This window comes from Triturus cristatus, chromosome 9, assembly GCF_964204655.1.
Source record: "Triturus cristatus chromosome 9, aTriCri1.1, whole genome shotgun sequence".
NCBI lineage: Eukaryota > Metazoa > Chordata > Amphibia > Caudata > Salamandridae > Triturus > Triturus cristatus.
Window position 1 is genome coordinate 374675987 of NC_140592.1, and position 23240 is coordinate 374699226.

General features: G+C 46.8%; 1 protein-coding gene across 5 annotated transcripts in view; it reads right to left on the reverse strand.

The window, feature by feature from the left end:
- Window positions 1-23240, reverse strand: part of LOC146797977 (adenosine deaminase domain-containing protein 2-like) — a 427814-nt gene that overhangs the window by 331338 nt on the left and 73236 nt on the right. For all 5 annotated transcript variants that reach the window (XM_085627831.1, XM_085627833.1, XM_085627832.1 and 2 more), the window contains exon 2: window positions 7780-8039. In XM_085627831.1, the coding sequence (XP_085483957.1) occupies window positions 7780-8035 (256 nt within the window). In that variant the 5' untranslated portion in view covers window positions 8036-8039. The remainder of the gene's footprint in view (window positions 1-7779; window positions 8040-23240) is intronic.

Here is a 23240-nt window from a genome sequence, read left to right on the forward strand (position 1 = left end):
CTCCTATGAGGTGAAGGAAACCTCGTTGTCCTCATCAGAAGTGACAGATTAAAGTATCTGTATTTCCAATAATAGCCTCATCTCTCAGAACGTGAGAATTATTGAGGAAAAGGTTAGACATATTTCGTAGTCTATTACCTTGTTTTCTGCCACTGCTATATTACTGCCTTAATAGGATCAGAGAAATGAAGTATGATCTTGGATGATCCAAAAAGAAGTAAAAGCTGAAGAAACTGAGCAGAGCTCAGGGAGACTCCCTTCACACACGACGTGCGGTGAAAATCTGAGGAGAACTGCCTCTGCTGGGAAGGTTCTAGAGGGTGCTAGCAGCTGATTGGCTGGGGCCAATCTTTGGTTCTTTTTACTATAATGATGTAGATAGGCTACTAAGACTTGGGCCTTAGGCTTTTTCTTTCAGCCTACTACTATTATTTACTCTTGACACTACTTTTGTATTTACCGTGGGACTCCCGCCTCGGCGATGGGGAATGATTCAGGCATGTGAATCTATGAAAGATACCCCAATACTGGATAAAGTTGCTAACTTCCAAGTTAGTTCCCTTATGCCCAGATACTTATTTCCAGACCATCTCTCAAATAATTTGAAAATCAAATCCACACTGAGTTATACCTTGCTTTAGGGGGTCTCTTCAACCTGATCCCTTTCATCACTCTACACACTAAAGGGCTCTTACCTATAGACAAACCTTTCACCAAAGAATGACCAGCAGCAATTGTTGATCTGCAACAGTTCACTGTTCTGTAGGACAATCCTTTCTGAAACAAATCTGCCCAAAAATGTGCTACAATGGTCTCATGAGCCTCTACGGGATCCAAACCCCTTGCCACGCACCACCGTAACCAGATGCTCCACGCAATTCTATATCTTTTCCGTGTCCCTGGAGCCCATGACTCATTGAAGCTGCTCTTGAAAAGATTTGAGAATATACTGGATCTCCTGATATTCTTCCAATTAGTAGGTTGAGCAAACCTGCCTCTACCAATGGATGCTCCTCTATCCCTTATTCTTGTCACTATCCCTTTGTAAGCTCTGATTAAGTATGAAATCTCTACCATCATCTTATTCACTGAAGGGAACCACGATTGAGAAGTCAAAAAAGGAGTCACAAACACTATCTGACTGGCCTGTCTCCTCACTTAAATTAACACACACTGGATAATAGCAAACTGAGGGAACGTGTAACCCCTCATCTTTCAATTTTGAGTGAATGTATCCTCTGCCATGGCTCACCGGTCTGGTATCCAACTGTTGTAATCATTTAACTGACAAGACAACCTTCAGGGAAACAGATCCACTTTCAAAGGCTGTAGTCAATTCTGAATATCCTGAAAAATTCCTTGTTTAACTTCTAATCGCTGTAATTATTATGTTCCTTGAATTCCAGCCCGCTACAAAATTATGTATTCCTGGCAAGTACTAGGCCTCCAAACCAATTTGGTGTTCTAGACAAAATTCTCAAATTTCCTTTACTACCTCCTTCAACTTCTTCGATCTGCTGCCCTCCAATTTGCTTATATGTCAGTGCTGTAATATTGTCCATCTTCTAGAGTACTAAACAACCCTGGAATAACTATTTGAAACTACGCAAAGCAAAAACTCCCTGCTCTCATCTACAGTTTATATGTTCCATTCGTTCGTCATTGCTCCAAACTCCACCTCGCTCTTGTGCTGAACACACAGCTCCTCATCAATAATTGCTTGCATTCAGTTCTATTACAAAATCTTGTTTTGAACCAGAAATAGCTTGCCCATTGCAGGCTTCCAAATTTTCCAACCACCAACTCAGTTCCTCTCTTGCGTCCTCTAACATCACATAATATCCATACCATAAACCTACTGCAAGACCAGAGGTCTTCAAACACTGCAAAGCCCTGTAATATAGAGGACCTGGGAACACTGCTTGAATTAAAGATGACAAAAGACCCATCATCCTGCCTCAATCCTTCAGCTTTACTTCTTATTTCTCCAGCACAGATTTTATTTCCAGTCTAATTTTTTTGATTGCCTTTCCCTGGTAATAGCAATCACCCTTTCATTATGTCCACCACAAAGCCTAAAAATTTCAAACTGAGACAGTACGAAAACTGACTTTTCCACATTAGAAAACCAAAGGACTCAAACAAGTCCTTCACCAATTCCATCTATGATCCTAATAAAGTTGCATTTAATTCATAATTAGCAAATAGTCAATACAAACAATCAAACGGATTCCAATCTCTCTCTCAAACCCTACTACTGATCTAATCACCTTTGTGAAACTCCAAGAGGCTGAAGACAACCCAAATAGTAAACACAGAAATTGGTACACCTGACATTTTCAATGGAACTGCAGGCTCTCTATTGCAATTGGAATCATGAAGTATGTATCCTTCAGATCCATATTTGCCAACCAATCCGATTCTTGTAACATCTTTCAAAAGATGAACTCCCTCCATCTAGAAATGTCTGTATGTCACATAATTTATCTCTCTCAAATTTATCACGGACAGACAACTTTTGTCCTTTTTCTCCACCAGAAACAGCGTGCTTACAAATCCAACCTAATTGTCGCATATTCCTACAATTGCACCTCTTTCCACTTTATTTTTTATTTACTTCAACACCACTTCCTCCAAATCTTTGTTGAAACAAAATTTTCTTGGTTTCTGCAATTGCGTAGGATCTGCATTGAACTTTATTTGGTAACCTGAAACTGTTTCCAGCACCCAAGGATTGCTTGTGAGTTTTTTCCATTCCTTCATATGGAACCTCAATTGTCCATCCACTTTTTTGTGGCTAAAACCAGTAGAAGTCCTCATACTCTTACTCACCTGTTCCTTTTGAAGGAGTTGTCCTGGACCTCTTGAGGCTCTAGTTATGGACACACTTCCTTGCGGAGGGTAAAATCCATAGTTACTTTGGGATCCTCTATAAGATCCCCTATTAGCTACTTGGGACTTCTAGTAATTACGGCCGGAGGTTGACCTCTACTCCCAGCTCTGCCATAAAGATTACTGGCACCGACAGATACTTTATGCATTGAAAATTGTACTTTGTCTAGGGCCGGAAAGGTATGTACCGCTTTCCCCAAGATTTTAGAAATTCCTTAACCATTCCTTCCACAAATAGCAAGCCTTTAGCATCCACACTTTGCTCTTTAAGAGCAAACTATCCCAACTTTGGGTTATGGGTAACAGGAATGTCTTCCATCTGAGAATATAATTCTCTATTCTATAATCTATAGATACACACAATCCTCTGTTCAAATTATCTAATTAATCCCACAAACAATTTAAAAGACTTTGAGCTCACAATCATACTCTAACCCAGGTCCAAAAATTGGACCTTTGCATTATAAACACTATTCATTCATTATAAATATATACATTAAAAAGAATACTTATGAGCTCAGAAGCAGCAAACAAAAGACGAAGAAAAAAGAGAACAGAAGGATAAGGGACTTTGAAGTACTACTTCAATTGTTTGGCGTTTAAAGTTCTATTCAGAGATTGTTATGTTATGGGGGATTTGTAAAGCGCACGGCTACTCCGAGGAGTGTCCCGGCGCTATGAAAGTACCGCTTGAAAAGAGACCCTAGATACTCCCAGTCCTACACAGCATACATTACTGATGGAACAGCCAGGTCTTAAGTTGGCGTCTGAAGCTAAGAAGCTCTGGTTCTTGTCTGAGGGAAAGAGGCAATGAATTCCATAGTCTGCCCACAACCACCTGGAAGGAGCGTGCCCCCTTTCTAGTCCGGAAAAATGTTGGCACCACTAACAGATGTTGGACCGATGACCTCAGTGTCCTGTCTGGAATGTAGGGCGTAATTCTCTTTCTAATGTACTGGGCCCCACTATCATGAAAAGCCCTAAAGGCCAGGACAAGCGCCTTAAATTCAATCCTATTTTTCACTGATAACCAGTGTAAAGATTTCAAATGACTTGCCATATGGGTCCTAGGCCCAACCATCGAGATTGCTCTAGCGGCCACATTTTGCACAATCTGAAGACTGACCAATAAATATTTTGGAATGCCCAGATATAATACATTGGGATAATCCAGCCTTGACATAATCAAGGCTTGGATGGGACAAAGGCAGCAATGATAAAAAGTTCCTCATCATTTTTAGGAGCCTAAAACACGTGCCAGTCACAGATTGAACCTGCGACTTCATAGAGAGATCCGAATCTAGCATGACTCCAAGATTTTTCACAGTGGTGACAGGACTAGGGGGCGAAGGTTGGTCCTGGGGCCACCAATTCCGCCATTCGTCACCAGGTGTATGTCCAAAAAAGATCATTTCAGTTTTGGCGGAATTGCATGACAATTGGTCGAAACCAGTCGAAACCAGTCAAACACTTTAGTCAGGCATTGATAGATTACACTTTCATTTAGCGGCTCATCCTTTTCATACGTAAACAAAAGTTGGGAATCATCAGCATAGGTTATTACCTTAGCCCCAAGTTTCTCCACTAGAGGTGCCAGAGGAGCCATATAGAGATTAAAAAGAGTTGGACTCAAATCTGAGCCCTGAGGCACTCCGACATTCAGCAAAGGAATATCAGCTGAGAAAGGTGGGGACCAGACAGATTGCTGACGGTCATTCAAGAAAGAGGAAAACCCACTAAGAACCGTACCACCGAAACCGCATTCCCTAAGTCTCTGTAGGAGTCGACCGTGGGGCACAGTTTCGAAAGCCGCCGAGAGGTCCAGCAGTATTAGAACTGCCTTACCTCCTCTATCAAGGGTGGCTTTGATACTTTCAGTGACTTCCAATAAGGCCGTTTCAGTGCTATAGTTCTAAAACCCGATTGACTGGGATGAAGGGCATTTGTGGCCTCGATAAAGTTCGCAATTACCACATTCACATACTTCTCCAATGCCTTGGCAAAGAAAGGAAGCAGTGTTATAGGCCTATAGTCACTAACTACAGCTGGGTCAGCTGAAGGTTTCTTCAAAAGAGGGAGGATTTTACCGTTTCCACCTCACTGGAACTTTACCATTGGACAAGGAGAGGTTCAGAACTTGGTTAACAGCTGGATTTAAAACCTCGGCGACAGAAGCTACTATTTTTGAAGGGCAAGGGTCCGTAGGCGACCCAGATTTTAACGCCTTCATGATGGTAAGTGAGGTATCCAAGGAGACCGGAGGAAACTCCAGAAGTGATTCTTCCCTAGGATGGTCTTTAGAGTCTGGCACAACGTCCTGATTCACACAAGTGGACAAATCAAATGTGTCTTGGATGGACTTGATCTTATCAAAGAAAAACTTTGCGATCTGATTTGTCCATTCAAGAGTGGGGGTGAAAAGATTCTGGGTAACATTGGGGGAGGCAAAATCTTTCACAATCTTAAATAGTTCCCTCCTACAGTTTCTGGCAGAATCGAGGTTTGTGGCCAGGAAGCTTTTTTTCTCATCGCGCACTTTAATATAGTGGACTTTAAGGGCCTGTTTGTAGGTGAATTTAATCAATGGGTCATAACTTTTCCTCCATAAGCGCTCAAGGCATTTACAAGCACTTTTGCTCTTCCTCAAAGCCTCGTGAACCAAGGAGCAGAAGAGTTACCCTGTGCAGCCCTACGCGTCTTGAGAGGAGCAGGGTGTAATGCCCAATTCTGCAGCCAGCTTTCTAGAGCAAGTGCCGCATCGTCTAAAGACCTCTCCACAGAAATAGGATGATGGCTTAGTATTTCTGACAGACAATCGGGCGTAATTAGTTTAAAGGATCTAAATTCTTTCACTTGTTGTGTACCCTGAGACCGTGTCTTATTACGCTCTTTTTTCAGCCAGAAAGTGAGCAAAACATGGTCGGACCAAATAATAGAGCGAGGGTTGTCTAGGTCAATATTATGTGTAGAAAACATCTGGTCCAAAATATGACCCTTTTCATGAGTGGGCGCCGTCACATGCGGAGCCATGCTAAAAATATTCAAAGATTCACATAACTTCTTAATCTCTGGGTCTTCCTTTTGGTCAAAGTGAAGATTGAAGTCCCCATGGACCCTGCATTGACTATATCTAGTAGCAATAGGTGCTGTAGTATGGCCAATTGACTCTAGGAAGCGACCTGACGGCCCTGGCGGTCTACATATAACCATCCCCGCGACTGACTGGTGGGCGGAAATAGACAAATGGAATCCTAGGCCTTCCGCTCCCTCCAGGGAGAGAATTCTTGTATATAATAGCTATCCCCCCCACCTCTATTACCTATTCTGTTTTTTCTAATTAGCATATAGTCAGGGGGTATAGCATTCGCAAGAGTAGGGTTTGATTCTTCGTGGAGCCAAGTTTCGGTGATAAATAAGATATCCGGCTTGGCTTCCACAAGAAGATCGTATAGTTGAAATTCATGTTTCTTCATAGACCTTGCATTAATGAGAATGGCTTTAAGATTTTCCCCGGTCGCATCACTCAGAGGAGTTTGTGGCCTGGGGGTGTAGTCATTTCCCTCAGCAACCCATCCCTTCACATCTCTAGGGGCTGCCTTCCAATTGCAAACGTTGCATAGCAGTTGGTCAGAGTCAGCAGATAATTTCATTTGAGTGCAACATATGGACTGATTTCCAATCATTATAAGGCTGTCTTTACTGTATTTCTGCCTTGGAATGTTCTTACCTTCATTACTTCCAAGAGAAAGAGCAGCATTCCCTGCGTAGACCGCTCACAGGAGGAAAAATGGCGGCTCGAGGGAGTCGTCAGCACCAGTCAGCCCCCAGTTCAAGCCCCGCTGGTCACCAAAAAGCCAACACCCAATTCAATTTCCCGCAAGATGTAAACAGCAGCTAATTCAGCAAATAAAAAGAATGTGAAAAGCAATTTCATTTTCTTTTAAAAACAGATGTGCAAAAGAAGCAAAAAGCTAGGAGCAGGAGAGCAGCGTCTGCTCTAATTAAGGGTCGCTAGCGCAGCGTCCCCTTTTAAGCCCTCCAGAGCAACTAGACCGCTCACAGGAGGAAAAATGGAGCCCCGAGGGAGTCGTCAGAACCAGTCAGCCCCCAGATCAAGCCCCGCTGGTCACCAAAAAGCCAACCCCCAATTCAATTCCCCACAACATAAAAACAGCAGCTAATTCAGCAAATAAAAAGAATATGCAAAGCAATTTAAATTTTCTTTTAAAAACAGATGTGCAAAAGAAGCAAAAAGCTAAGAGCAGGAGAGCAGCGTCTGCTCTAGTCAAGGTTCTAGAAGTGTTTTCTGCTCAGAAGTAGCAAATAAAAAGATTCTGCATAATGCTAGCCTCCTGTCTTGCCATAAAATTACAAACTGTTTAGTGATTCTTATTCTCCAAATACATTGAACAAAAAATACATTTGAGTAGTATAGTACTGCATGAGCTAACCCTAATTCTAGTAATCTAAAACGGTTCTTCAAGTCCTGGAAATATGAGTTGAAGCAAAGACCTGGTGTCGAAGACCGTATTGGTAAACAGTGGCCTCTAACAGCTTTAACTAGATGAGCTCTCAATCACTTGGAGTTTCATGTCTTTACTAATGTGTTTCGGCTGATTAGCATATGAAGGATCTTTAAAATTTATAGCTACAGCTATTTTGCAGAGTAGTTTCTAGCCAGACAAGTTTCATCATCTAGGAAGCAGGAAAAGTGGGATGACAGACTAAAGTTGCACACATACTCTTTTCTGGAAGGCTCTCTCACACATTAGTTTAAAAGTAGTCCCTTGTACGATCAAGAATCATTGCTCAGCAAACGGCTCATCATTTGGGTACAGCTGGCTTTATACTAGTTTCGATTATCTTAATATCACTTTGGCTACTCACCACCGCCACAAGCACCTTCTAGCTGGCAGTCTCTCTTTAAGTGAGTTGAAAGATCTTCCATTTTGGAATCAGGACCTGAAAGCATCTCTTGGGACAAATCTAAAGGCTCTGGTCCCGGTTTCTCCTGGGTGTGTTCAAAAGGCAACTGCAAGGGCGCTCTTAGCTTCGAAGAGTCACTGGTCTGCCAAGGTGGTCTCATTGACGCTGCCATACGCAGCCCACTACGTGAAGTCCTGGAATTCTGCTCAGACGCCATCCCACTGCAAGAAAAAAAAAAACAGACAATGTCTTTTCTGAAATCACAAACTCATTACAACATAGTTTAATAGTGGCTGATACACTCGTTTTTATTTTGAAAAAAGTTTGAGATACAAAAACACTAGCATTATAATCAAAGTTAGAGGCACTAGGTTTGTATTATTTGCAGCAAACATTTTTAAGCAAAAACAAACAAAAAACAAAAATCAAGGAATTTAACTTTCAGTGTAAAGATGTTAAATGTGATCAAGTAACTGAAAATATAGCCTGCTGTTACCCATATGTTAAGAGCAGCAAGAATGCAGAGAGGCATGCAGGTCTGGGCATTGTCTCCTATATGTTGCATATAAGGGCCATACTGGTCCAAAAGCTTTATCCCAACCAAGACTTTCCACTTCTACAAGGCTTGCTCATCTAACAGAGCTCTCTCTACAGCTTGATGAGGAGCATGAACTTATCCACTGAAAACAACACAGAGTTTGGACCACACCACAGTCCTGGTGCTACTCCCCAAAAACCCAAAGTTCAGGCTAGAGTTTAGTGGCCGGATAACATAGCCAATGGTGCCACAGACTTGTCTCTAGCCAGCCTTGGGCCCGCAACTTTCTTACCAGACACTCTCCAAGTCCAAAGTCTTTACACTTTTAGAAAATATTTAGGCAACATGGCTGCAATTGCTTGTAACCTCATTTCTTTAAGGAAGGTCTGTGGCTCTTCTTGGAAAGAAAATTATGTTTTAGGGTGTGAACAATCTTTAACAGCGCATCATAAAATGGTGTGGGAAAGGACCACACCCTTTGCTCGCTCTCAGGTGTCCTTTATACTTTCGGGAGCAATAAAAGGTCTAGGGTCTCCAAATTTTCTTGGTGAGCTCATTTCTGCCTTCAAAACCTAAAGTGTGTCCAAACACTGCTCTCATTAGATAGACCTGGATGTTAGGTTCTGCTTTACACTAAATAAGGCATTTCACTCAAATGCGGACTATTATTGTTTAGACATTTAGAAGTACAGTTAAATACTAAGTATTACTATTTTCTAGTGCAACAGCACTGGTGGAACGGAGGAAGAGAAACACGGAAAACAGTGACAATGAAACAAAGAAAAAAGCAAGGATGAAAAAACTGAAATAATGATATAAAAGTGACAGGAAGTGTCTACTGCCGAATGACAGAAGCCACACTGAATCAAGACTAAGCAGCATTGGTATTCAGCACCCATGACATGCGATAGCTCTGGCTGCAGACTCCAGAGCAAATATTTGGGCACCAGCATTTAAAGGTTTACAAACTAAGCACTGACGCATGTAGACATAGTACTCTACAGTTTAAATTCTGACCTTATCGATAGACCAAATACGCGTATTTTATCGCAAGCATTTACTAAAATACATGATTTTAATTTTGGGAAGATTATTTTGAAGAAAGTTATTAACAACAAATAGGTACAGAGATGTCAATTTCCATTGCAGACCTACTGGCATTAATTCCAGAAATACAATTAAATCTACATACATTTGTAGATAAGAAATTGCAGTCCCAAATTTTGGTGGAAAGGATCCTACGTTGTTTTACTTAGATGGAAGATCAACTGAATACAAGGAAAACAGTAAGGGGGTAAAGATACAACCTTGTTTGAAACCATTTTACCAACACTGGAGCACTAAATTCAATTGTAACCTCATCTGCTGTTCAAATACTGATTTTTCATTAAATCAAAATAGGAAGTAGACTATGCAATTAGTCCAACTTGCAGCATAAAAGAGGGGGAGCAACTTTAAGGCAGATGTAAAGTTGCTGCTTTGAAGGTTACTTTTCATGTTAAGTACCTTTTTCACACAGCAGCCTAAAAGCCAAGGTATTGTCCATTTCTGAGCAGCTAACTAGCAAACCATATTGGTCGATGGTGATTAAATTCCGGCTTGCTTCACAATAATGTAGATGGCATAAGATATTCAGTGTACAATCTACTGAGAGCATCTCAAAGATTATACAACTATTAGTGGTAAGGGAGATGCAATTTTCCGGTTTGTTACTCAGCAATTTCAAACTCCCTTTCCAATTAATTTATTTCGGCACTGGAGCCCGAGTCAATACAGATGAGGAAGAAGTACTGGGCCAAAGTACCCTTCTAAACACTACTGCTAGATGATCTGAAGGGGCATCATTGGACCTCACCCCTTTTGTCAAGCGTATATTGAGGGGCTGAGTACCACAATGGGGAGACAGAAGAGTGTCAAGTACACAGCACAGACATACAGAGTAGATGCGTTTGACCTGATGTCATCTAAATGATCCTAGACTCAACCTGCAATATTGAGAGATGAGGAGGCAGGCATGTAAGACGCTATCCTTGTGACAATCATGAACACCATCAACACTCCTTAGCACAGAATTTATACTGCAGTTGTTGAGCTGGGACTCTTTGGGATACCACATAAAAATGCCATATTACATAGCTCAAATCATGCTTTAGGATCTACAGCCGGCAACTAAGAAATCTGGTGTTGGCCCTTATGGAAAGCATTCCTTTCCTAGATTACAAGGCGGATGACTTGGAGGCCCGTCCTGGGCACAATAATACAAGGGTGGTGGGCACCCCTGAGACGGCAGAGGAGCATTTCCTGGGAAAATGGCTTGCTTAAAAAGGTAGCGCCCCCCCCCCACCCCAAGTTTAATGTGAATTTTATGCATTGTAAAGGGTGCAGAGGGTGCCGTTACACCCCAGAACTGTGGTAGGCGGATTGCTGAAATTCAGAGAATGTGACTTGATATTATAGAAGGTGAGGAACAAATGACCCAGTGAGACAGAAGATCATGTTATTTGAGATTATATTGTGGCTGTTTAACAAAGCGTTGTTTCTAGGAGAGAAGAGGAAACTCAGGCAAATGGGGTGAAATATGCACTACTCGTCCCGACCAAGCTAAAGATGATGGTGGGAGCGGACACAAGATTTCTGTGAAGACTCTTCAGAAGACAGATTGGACAGAGACACATGCAGTTTATCCGACTGGGACCAAGGAGACAACTGAAGAGTCCAAGCAAAAAGAGTGTGCGTCTCAGGAGACCATAAAGATGGCACACGCAGAGAGAGAGAGCTAGTAATGACTGCTGCTTGGCTTCTGAAATGAGTGCCTCAACAGGCTGAATGGAAAAGAAAGGCAGTCAAAAAGTTAGATTTGAACCCTACCACTGATATTGGGCAATCGTTGCCAGTAAAACTCTCAGAGGACGACCTGCTCCACCCCACTCAACGCTCCTAACCCCTCCTCACCTTGATTCAATACAAATGATGAGGCAGTGTAAGGCATGGTCCTATTTCTATGTGATTTGGCAAAAGATGCCCAAAGATATTTCACGGAACGCCTGCAAAAGTTTCCTAGGGCTGTCCAAAATACCACTATTTTGTTGTAGTCTTAGACCAAAAGAATTCTGCTTCATATACAGGTGTCTTTTCAGCACAGCATATAACGGCACCAATACTTGGTGCAGCAACATCACTGTATTGCAATTAAGGGATGCATTTTCTCACAGGTGTCCAGCATGCTCTGCCATTCGACACCCTATTTTCATATTGCTCAAGGGTCTGGACCTTATTTTCACATGGCTTCCCAAGGGTCTAGAGTGGTTAGCAAAGAGATGACCCATGAAATGTGCAGTCCTAACAGTTGGAGACTCATCACATTAATAAAGAATGATACATAATAGGGATCTATCAGCACACTAATGGTTTCTGCAACTGTTATGCAAATTCATGCTCAAGGAAGTTTAGTCAGCGAGCTGATTCAAGTACTCCGCACAACCACAACGTGTGATTTTTTTTTTTTTTTTTTAAACAGTTTGGGCAGTACGTCCACAAAAAAGATATCCAAGCCAAATTTGCCTCCCTTTTCCCCCACATGTTGGAGATTCTAAAAGTAACCAGCTTTATGGATTCCCCCTGAAGAGAACTAAGAAAACATTTAGACCACCAATAGGTTTGTGTTTCTTTTTTTAATTAAATGTGGGAAAAGTCCTGTGTAAGAAAATGTTTTTTTTTTCTCCTGAAAGTGGCACCTGATTGTTTGCTCCCCTGAGGTATAGTCATCTTGTTGGCTTTTAGTAACAGAGCAGTTATTAAAAAAAATTAAAGAATAAAACAGTTTTTCAAATTTTTTAAGTGGTAGTCCTCCTTTTCAGTTTGTGCAGTTTGTAAGGGAAAGAAGTGTGATAGCTAGGGGATAAAAGGCAAAATTGTCTATTTATGGCTAGTAGACAACATTCTGACTTCAGCAAGGGGTCAGTGGATAGAGTCTCATGATTTCACAAAGGCACTCTGTTGGAAACAGCCCACTCCCACTCCGCAGGGTGGTGGTGGACTCCTCGAACACACTGTGGTAGCTTGGCTCGAGTGGTCAGGAAACAGGCACAGTGCTAAGCATACAATATACCCATACAAGAACCATGCGTGCATCCGTTCCAAAAACGACTCTACACCGTAAAAATTATGAAAATATTCTTTCTTTATCTTTTTCTCTTAGTTGCTGATTGGAAAAATAAATAGGTCAATCACAATATACAAGTTTCAATTAGTGCAGGTCAAATAAATATTGGCTGTTTGATGAAATAAATAGGGGTGATCATAAATAACAGGGCATAAATACAAGTGCAATATATACAGACAATTAAATACTTTGAGGCAATAAATACTGTACCAATAAATATTGTACACCAACAAGTCCTGTGGACCTATAAATATAGTGCAGCAATAAATAGGTAAAAACTCAATGAATACAGTATCCCCAATAAATAATTACAAGTATACAGCACCCCTCATATAATCAGATGACACTTCACTTCTTAAGGGCTGATTTGGCCCAGGCACAGCTTGTAGGGTTGTGGAAGGCTTGAGGGGGGAGGCTACTCCCTGGCTGGGACAAGGCTGAGGCCTAAACTGAGGTAGATCAAAGGGGGGGAATACCAATGCCCTGGCTTTCCTTCTCCACACAACCTCTCTAGGTTAGTCCCAGTTCACCCCAGGCACAGTCAGGTGGGTTTCAGCACCTCCCTAGCCCCTTAGAGCAGTCTCTCAGGTCTCCACAGGGCCTTAGGCGCCCTCTACTCCACTTACTGCCCTTTTTCTGATGTTCCGACGCCGCTGGAGTCGGGTCGACGCCGTGAGGCGGTTCCGGTTCGGTCTCGGCGGCCTCGGCACAATGTCAGTTCTTTGACGACGCCGGCAGGCGGTTCCGGTCCGATGTCGGTGGCCTCGGTTCGATCTCTACCTCCGATTTGACGGCGTCGGGCAGTCTCTTCACGATGTCGACTTCGGGCGGCTCCGGTCCGATGGCGCTCTCGGCTCCGATGACGTCGGCCGGCCTGGCCTCGATGTCGACTTCCGGCGACTCCGGGGTGCGATCCTCACCCCCGACCTCCGGTGCTCCTCCTCACAGGTTCCGGGCGACTCCGGAGTGCGATCCTCACTCCCGACCTCCGGTGCTCCTCTACCTCGGTCTCCGACGACTCCGGAGGGCGGACTTCACTCCTCCGATGACGCCGCTCGCTCGACCTCGGTTCACTTCCTCCTCGACCTCTGGTATTCCTCTCGACCCCCGTCGGCGCCCTCTCACGACCTCAGGCGGCTCCGGGTACGACGTCTGCTACTTCAGTCAGCGCCGCTTCTCCACCTCGGGCTCCAGGTCTTCAGGCTACTCGACGCCGGACTCCAGGGAAACCAGTTCTCAGGTCAGAATCTTGCTGTTTTCTTGGTTCTAAGGCCTGTTCCTGCTGTCCAGGTCCTTAGGATGGTTTTCTTCTGTCTTTTTCCCACACAGGGCTATAGGCTGGGATCCATCAGTAGGGACAAGTATCAAGGGTGGGTTTATGGACCCCACTCCAGGCACAAGTTTCCACCCCTGCTGCTTCACTCCTTCCTCCTTCGCTGTTGTGCTCCTCTCTCTTCACCAGTCAGGTGCCAACTGCCAACTCCAACTGCCAACTGCCTCTCTTATCCTCCCAACATTCTAAACCGCCTCCAACGGTCACAGGGTTCTGGAATCTCCTGGAATGTTCTGGAAGGTGCTGGTAGGTTCCAGTGGATGCTGGTGATGTCACAGGTGGCCACCATTTTGTGCTTCAGGCCCTCAGACAGAAGTTTCAGGGGTAGCTAAAATGGTTCCCTGAATCTGTAGCAACACGAAAAAGTCTGGTGGTTCCCAAAAAGGAAAAATTCACACAGGGTTTGAGGCAAAAGTGGGACAAAATAAATAATGATGAGGAGGGACCACCCAAAGGGCTGACAGGTCTAACACGCGTCCCCCCCAGCTGAAAGTGGGGAGAGCTACCCAACCCCTTGGGAGTTCTCATCACTAAGGCGGAAGTACCTTGAGAGACCGTCTGCATTGGCGTGGTCCACTCCAGGCCGATGTTCCACCTGAAAGTCCATCCCCTGTAGGGAAATAGACCACCTCAACAACTTGGGATTCTCCCCCTTCATTTGCATCAGCCAACGAAGGGGTCTGTGGTCGGTCTGAACGAGGAAGTGCGATCCAAACAGGTATGGCCGCAACTTCTTCAGAGCCCATACCACTGCAAAGGCTTCGCGCTCTATTGCACTCCACTTCTGTTCCCTGGGAAGTAGTCTCCGGGATAGGAAGACCACGGGTTGATCCAGACCCTCTTCGTTGAGTTGCGATAACACTGCCCCAATGCCATGTTCTGATGCATCTGTCTGGACAATGAACTTCTTGGAAAAGTCTGGGGCCCTTAAGACCGGGGCCTCGCACATGGCTTTCTTCAATTTCTCAAAGGCTTGCTGACAAGCCTCCGTCCAGACTACCCGTCGAGGTTGTTTCTTGGACGTGAGCTCCGTGAGAGGGGCTACGATGGTACCGTACCCCTTCACGAAGCGGCGATAGTATCCCGTGAGGCCCAAAAATGCTCGGACCTCAGTCTGTGTCTTGGGGGGTTCCCAGGCCATGATGGCCTCGATCTTCGCCTGGAGGGGTTGCACCGTTCCCCTACCCACCAAGTGTCCAAGGTACACTACCGACCCCTGCCCGATCTGGCACTTGCTGGCCTTGATCGTCAATCCAGCTTGTCTCAGGGCCTGGAGAACAGCTTGCAGGTGACGCAAGTGATCCTCCCAACTGTTACTGAAGACGGCTATGTCATCCAGATAAGCAGCAGAGAAACTCTCCATTCCGGTGAGGATCTGGTTTACCAGGCGCTGAAACGTGGCAGGTGCGTTCTTGAGCCCAAAGGGCATCACACAGAACTGGTAGTGGCCATTGGGCGTGGAGAAGGCTGACCTTTCCCTTGCTCCATCAGTCAAAGAGATCTGCCAGTACCCCGAAGTAAGGTCAAAGGTACTTAGATATTGGGCAGCTCCCAGCCGGTCAATCAATTCATCCGCCCTAGGGATCGGATGAGCATCAGTCTTTGTCACTGAATTCAGTCCCCGGTAGTCCACACAGAACCTCAGTTCTGGTTGGGCACCCGGTGGTGCAGCTTTCGGTACTAACACCACCGGACTGGACCAGGGGCTGCTAGAAGGTTCAATCACTCCTAGCTCCAGCATCTTAGTGACTTCACTATGAATGCTGTCCTTCACCTTGTCTGACATCCGGTAGATCTTGGACTTCACAGGTGGGCTGTCTCCTGTGTCCACGTCATGGACGCACAGGTGAGTCCTACCCGGGACAAGGGAGAACAACGGAGAGTACTGCCCCAGGACCTGGCGACAGTCCTCCTGCTGTTCAGGAGTTAGAGATGGGGAGAGAATCACTCCCTCCACCGACCCATCCTTTTCTTGAGACGCAAACAGATCAGGGAGAGGCTCGCTTTCCACGTCCTCTCCTCCGTCAGTCACCATCATCATCAAGATGACTTCGGGCCTCTCGTGGTGGGGTTTGAGGCGGTTGGCATGCAGCACCCGCAGGGGCTGACGAGGGGTCTTCAGGTCCACCAAGTAGGTAGCCTTTCCCTTCTTCTCCAACACCTCAAAGGGTCCTGACCAGCGATCCTGGAGGGCACTAAGCTCTCCTGGTTCGATCACCCACACCTTCTGGCCAGGCTCCAACTCCACCGGGTGAGCGTTGTGGTCATACCACGCCTTCATTACTGCTTGGCTGGCTTCCAAGTTGTCAGAAGCTTGCTTCCACAACTTAGCCATTTGGCTCCGGAAGGCCAGCATGTAGCTCACCACATCCTGGGGGAGCTTTCTGGGAGTTCTTTCCCATCCGTCTCTCACCAGGTTAAGAGGTCCACGTACAGGGTGCCCATACAGAAGCTCGAAGGGGCTGAAGCCCACTCCCTTCTGTGGCACTTCCCTGTAGGAAAAAAGTAAACAGGGTAGGAGGACGTCCCATTTCCTCCGCAGGCTTTCAGGCAGACTTCTGATCATGCCTTTTAAGGTTTTGTTAAACCTCTCCACCAGACCATTGGTCTGGGGGTGGTAAGGAGTTGTGAACCGGTAGGTCACTCCACACTCCTTCCACATTGCCCGCATATACGCTGACATGAAGTTGGTCCCCCTGTCGGACACAACTTCCTTGGGAAAACCCACTCGGGTAAAGATTCCCATCAGGGCCCTAGCCACAACAGGTGCTGTTATGGTCCTCAGAGGTATCGCCTCTGGGTACCGTGTGGCATGATCCACCAGAACCAGGATAAACCTGTGACCAGCTGTAGTCGGTGGATCTAATGGACCCACAATGTCGATGCCCACCCTTTCAAAGGGGGTGCTAACGACAGGAAGTGGTTCCAGGGGAGCTTTCAGCTTCACCCCTGTTTTCCCACTGGCTTGGCAAGACACACATGTCCGGCAGTAGGTATCGGACGACACTTTCATCTGAGGCCAATAAAAGTGTGGGACAAGACGGGCGAAGGTCTTGTCTTGCCCCAGGTGTCCTGCCAAGGGTATCTCGTGAGCCAACTCTAAAAGGAAGGCTCGATAACGTTGAGGAACTACCAAGGCTCGTGACGATCCATGTAGGGGTGCCTTGGGTTCACTGTAGAGGAGGCCATCCTCCCAGTAAACACTGTAGTTCCCTTCAACGTTCCCTGCTGCCTGGGCTTCGGCCTGTCGCCTCAGCCCCTCAAGGGTAGGGCACTCCCTCTGGCCCTGGCAGAATTCCTCCCTGGACGGGCCTCCCTCCACGTGCCACTCGGCCGGGATGGGTAGGTCCTCCAGGTTGGTAACGTCCCCCTCCGCAGACTCCTGGTCCACCACCTCCGGTGGCCTATCCGTCCTACGGGGTGGAGACGCCGAGGCAGGCTCCTCCTGTCCTCGGTTCTTCCCTTGACTGGCAGCTGGCTGGGCCTTTGTTCCAGGCTCCAGCCGGAATGAGCTCCCTCTTCGGGTAGTCTCGGACCTTGTGCTAACACAGGCCCAGTCAGGTGTACCCAGCATCTCGGTGTGAGTCCGGTATTCCACCTCCTTCCAAGCGTTGTGCTCCATGTCATTGCCCAGCAGACAATCGACTGGCACGGCAGGGCTTACGGCAACTCGAAGTGAACCTGCAACCCCCCCCCATTCAAAGGGAACCTCGGCCACTGGATAGTGACCTGTTCTGCCGTCAGCCATCGCGGCTGGGTGGAGTACATCGGGAATTACCTGCTCTGGAGACACCAGCTGGCTACGCACCATAGTCATACTGGCTCCTGTGTCTCTCAGAGCCTCCCCTCTTTGGCCGTTGATGGTGATCCACTGCCCATACTTTGCGGTATTTGCGGGCACCTGGATCTTAGGAACCATCTCCCGTTCTCCCAGGGACACTAAAGTGACACCCGCCCACTCCCTTCCCTTAGTTAAGGGCATCTCCTCCCCGAGCACTGCACTAGCTACTCCGGGGGTCTTTCCTCCAGTGGGAGGGGGTGATCGTTTCTGACACTTCGGATCTCCTTTATAGTGTCCAATACCACCGCACTCATAGCAATGGACAACCCTTGGCTGCTGACTCTGGCCAGGATTAGGGTTTCTGGGTGGGTTAGCCTTAGAGGTGAATCCTGTTCCCTTCCCTTGGAAGTTATTTTGGGGGCCTTTGGAGAACTCCTTTTTCTTTTCCCCTCCTTCTTTCTTCTGGGGAGCGCCCTGTCCAGCCTTTTGAGTGTCCCCTCCAGTCCCCCTTGTGGACACCCGGGTGTGAGAAGTTGGCCTGATGTATGATGTCACTAGTTATAGTGTACACCTTATATCAGTCCAAATACCCTTATGGTGATTGGTTGTAAAGTCAACCTTATAGACCAGCTATCCTAGTGGTAGCATGGACAAGAGCAGTCTTAGGCTAAACTCTGAATGGCATGTGAAGCCAGCTGTGATACCATATATAATCCCTTGAATACCAAATGAAAGGACACCACAACAGATATATATATAAAATAAAGTGTATTTATTCTAAGCAAACCCTCAGCACTCTTTATGAGTTTAGAGGTAAGTACAACACAGTCTTATTAATGCATACAGTAAGTCACACAGGTAAGTAATACAGTTAGGCCCTAGGGGCCACGCAAACCATATACTAAATAAGTGGTATAAGAACCACTGTCACGGAAATAGAATAGGCCTAGGCCTAGGGAATCGCTGGGGCTACACTACACTAGCGTTAGTTAGGGAGTGGGAGGCCCACGGGATTCGTGTGCAGAGTGGAAACACTCACGCGTAATGCGTAAAAGTCAATAGCAATGTTACAGTTTAGAAATAGATAGATTTAGGACACTTCCGGAGTAGCTAGGAAGTTGAGACTTGAAAACTAGACACTAGGATAGTCACTATCCTGATGAGCACCGGAGTACCCAAGTTACCTAGCCCACAGGCTGCGGGTGCATAGGGGTGAAGATGCGTCGTTTTCGTCGTCGACTCCTATGGATGCCTGAAGAAAGATGCTGACAGGCAGTCAGGGGAGAGTGTCCGGTGGATCCCAAGGCTGGGATCACGAAGAGAAGAAACCTGCAAGCAGAAGGGACAGAGTCAAGGTCACTAGCCAGTGACCACGTGGAACCAGGAAGGAACCAGGCGATGTCGTGAAGAGTTGCAGGTGAAGGTGAAGCTTGTCGCTGGAGCCAGGAGGACCAGGAAGCGTCGAGGACGACCAGGACCAGGAGGCGAGCTGTCCCACGAAGGCTCTTGCTGTCGGCGGCGTCGAAGTTGGACTAGGACTCACCAAGCCTTGGCAAGCGGAACCCACGAAGAACAAGGGACTTGCTTCTGGTGCAGACCAGGAAGGTCTGGGGTGCTTCTTCTTTGCAGAGAAGCGGGAGCCAGTCTGGAGGAGCCAAACCAGCGCAGAAGATTTTAGGGAGCGTCGTCACAAAGGCCACTAGCCAGCGGGCAAGCAACCGGACAGACGCGGCAAGCAGGAAAATGCTGAAGGGCCCCACGCAGGACTCGTGGAGTGTGGGGGGCTGGTCTTCGGTGCAGATGGTGCTTGGGGTTGGGGCTTCTCAATCCCCGGTGCACAACTTCGAGGGTACCTCAGAAGCTGCGCTGTAAGTTACTAGCCACTTTTCCCAGGTAGCCGGTCCCACGTCGCTCGTCGCCTCCACGGATCTCAGCTCTGCTGCAGATGTGGATGAGGGTCGGAGAAGTCTGGAAATCAAGGCTCTGGTCGGGCTCTGCAGTCGGTTCCTCGTCGAACGTTTCACAAAGCAAAGGGTAGTCACTTGATGGTGCCTGTTTGCACAGGGTAGCCACTCCTTGGCTACAAGGGAGATTCTTCAGTCTTCTTCTTTCGTCGAATGTCGAAGGTCCAGAGTTTCTGTTCAGTTTTGCAGGTTCAGGATAATCTAAAGTCTTGAGGCCCAACTCCCACTCTTATACTAATCTGGGGGGCTGGGATACCTGCTAGGTCACGCCTTATGGGTGGGACCTGGGAGGGGGTGGTTACACCCACTTCCCTTTGTCCAGTTTCGCGCCAGAGCTGGGGCTGGAGTGCCCCAGCGCCGGTTTGAACTGGACTATGCAAGGAACACCTTGTGTGCCCCAGGCATGTCTCATTCCTTTCAGCCCACCCTGCCCCAATACACTAAAGGCTGTCTGGGGAGGTGCTAGCACCTCCCCAAGCAGGAAACCTATTGTCCAGGCCTCCCTGGCTGGGATCCCTCCCAGCAGCAGGAGGTCAGACTTGTGTCGTGGCAGCAGCATCCATTTTGTGATGCTGAGGCTTTGGTCAGAGGCTAACAGTTGAAGTATGATTTTAACATGTCTTTCCCTCTAGAAGGGGGGAATAATATTCTCATGTCCAGAAATGGCATGGGGGTATTATTCCCGAGTGTTAGACACCTTACACGACATGCTTTGATAAAGCCAAACCATAGTTACCATAACCGTCTAAGATTATAAGGCACTTTAAGAGTATATGGTAGGCTATATCATAGAACAGCTATAAGGACATGGTTCCGAAAGCTGCAGACAGGCTCAGCTCATGCTAGAGCACCATCTCACATGGTACCAAGCACTCTGCCTCCAGGATTGTCAAGGCCTGCCATAGGAGTGACTGATAGGTACACATGTGTCTATATGTAAGTTAGGTATAGGAATACTACACCTAAGCAAGGGGTGATTACACGACCTTGCCCCAGCTGAGTGATCAGCCAGTTGTGTCAAAATGGAAGGCCAGGCCAGGGGTGGCACAATACATGCTGCAGCCCCTGGTAGGCCTAGGGTACACCTATGCCCTGGGTACCTAGGGTACACTGTACAGGGGCCAATAAGGTGATCCTATCCAAATGGGTTATGCACCTAAAGTACATAGTAGTAATTTAGAGAGAGAACAGCAGGGCTGTGGGTCTGATTAGCAGGCCCACAGCCACATCTAAGTCGTAAACCAGTAAAGCAAAAGCAAAAAGTGGGGGTGAACATAGAAAGCAGACCCTACTCTCCTACACAACCCCCCCCCAAACTTAGGGACATTAAACTAACCTTGACCAGTTGAGTCTTCATGTTCTAAGTGGAAATATCTGGAGAGTCCATCTGCATTGGCATGGTCAGTCCCAGGTCTATGTTCCACTGTGAAGTCCATCCCCTGTAGGGAAATGGACCACCTAAGAAGTTTGGGATTTTCACCCTTCATCTGATTTAGCCACAAGAGGGGCTTATGGTCTGTCTGAATCTTGAAGTGAGTGCCAAACAAGTATGGCCTCAGCTTCTTCAGGGCCCAAACCACAGCAAAGGCCTCCCTCTCAATAGCTGACCAACGTTTCTCTCTAGGGGTCAGCCTTCTACTTATAAAAGCAATGGGCTGGTCTTGACCATCTACATTCAGTTGTGAAAGAACAGCTCCCACACCTAACTCAGAAGCATCTGTCTGGACAATGAACTCTTTGGAGTAGTCTGGACTTTTCAGAATAGGTGCACTGCACATGGCCTGCTTCAGGTCATCAAATGCTTTTTGACAGCTTGCTGTCCACTGAACTTTCTTTGGCATCTTCTTGGAGGTCAAGTCATTAAGTGGTGTCACTATGGACCCATAGTTCTTAACAAACTTTCTGTAGTACCCAGACAGGCCCAAGAAAGCTCTGACCTGAGTCTGGGTAGTTGGAGGAGCCCAGTCCTTTATGGTCTGGATCTTGCTCTCCAGTGGTTGAACCTGACCCCCACCAACTAGGTGGCCCAGGTATACAACCTTGCTCTGCCCTATCTGGCACTTAGTGGCCTTGATAGTGAGGCCTGCCTTTTGCAGGGCCTCTAAAACATTCCTCAGGTGGACCAGGTGATCCTCCCAGGTGGAGCTAAAGACAGCAATATCATCAAGATAAGCTGCACAATAATCATCCAACCCAGTAAGGACTTGATTCACCAGCCTTTGGAAAGTGGCAGGTGCATTCTTCAAACCAAAGGGCATTACCACAAATTGATAATGTCCTCCTGGGGTCGAGAAAGCAGTTTTGGCCTTTGCACTCTCAGCTAGTCTGATTTGCCAGTAGCCTGCTGTTAGGTCAAATGTGCTCAAAAACTTAGCAGCTGCCAGTCTGTCAATGAGCTCATCTGCCCTAGGTATTGGGTGGGCATCTGTCCTAGTGACAGCATTGAGACCTCTGTAATCCACGCAAAACCTCATCTCTCTCTTACCATCTTGGGTGTGAGGTTTTGGCACAAGGACTACAGGACTAGCCCAAGGGCTCTCTGAAGGTTCAATGACTCCCAGCTCCAACATCTTTTGTACCTCAACTTTTATGCAGTCCCTGACATGGTCAGGTTGCCTGTAGATTTTACTCTTCACAGGCAGACTGTCACCAGTGTCCACCTCATGGGTGCACCAGTTTGTCTGACTTGGGGTCAGAGAGAACATATGTCTGTAGGCCTGCAGAACTTGTCTGCAGTCCTGTTGCTGATGGACAGTGAGGCTGTCAGAAAAGACCACACCATCAACTGAGCCATCATCAGGGTTCTGAGTCAACAGGTCTGGGAGAGGGTCACTCTCTTCCTCCTGCCCCTCATCTGTAGCCATGAGTAGCCCCATGTCTGCCCTGTCAACATATGCCTTCAATCTGTTGACATGAAGCACCCTGTGGGGGCTTCTGGGAGTCCCAAGGTCCACCAAGTAGGTGACTTCTCCCTTTTTCTCAACAATAGTGTGGGGTCCAGACCATTTGTCTTGGAGTGCTGCTGGGGCCACTGGCTCCAACACCCACACTTTCTGTCCTGGCTGGTAAACAGTCAGTACAGCCTTTTGGTCATGCCAAGCTTTTTGGAGTTCTTGGCTTGCCTCAAGGTTTTTAGAAGCCTTCTTCATATACTCTGCCATCCTGGAGCGGAGACCAAGTACATAATCCACTATGTCTAGTTTGGGTTGTCTGAGAGGTCTCTCCCATCCTTCCTTCACCAAACACAGGGGTCCTCTTACAGGATGCCCAAACAAAAGCTCAAAAGGGCTGTAGCCAACCCCCTTTTGTGGGACCTCTCTGTAAGCAAACAGAAGGCAGGGTAAAAGGATGTCCCATCTTCGCCTAAGCTTGTCTGGTAATCCTTTTATCATTCCCTTTAGGGTCTTGTTGAATCTCTCAACAAGCCCATTGCACTGTGGGTGATAGGGTGTGGTGAACTTATAGTTAACACCACACTCCTTCCACATTGCAGTCAAGTATCCTGACATAAAGTTGGCACCTCTGTCAGAAATGACCTCCTTTGGAAAGCCCACTCTGGAGAATACTCCAAGCAGGGCCCTTGCCACAACAGGAGCTGTTGTGGTCCTCAGGGGAATTGCTTCTGGGTACCTGGTGGCATGGTC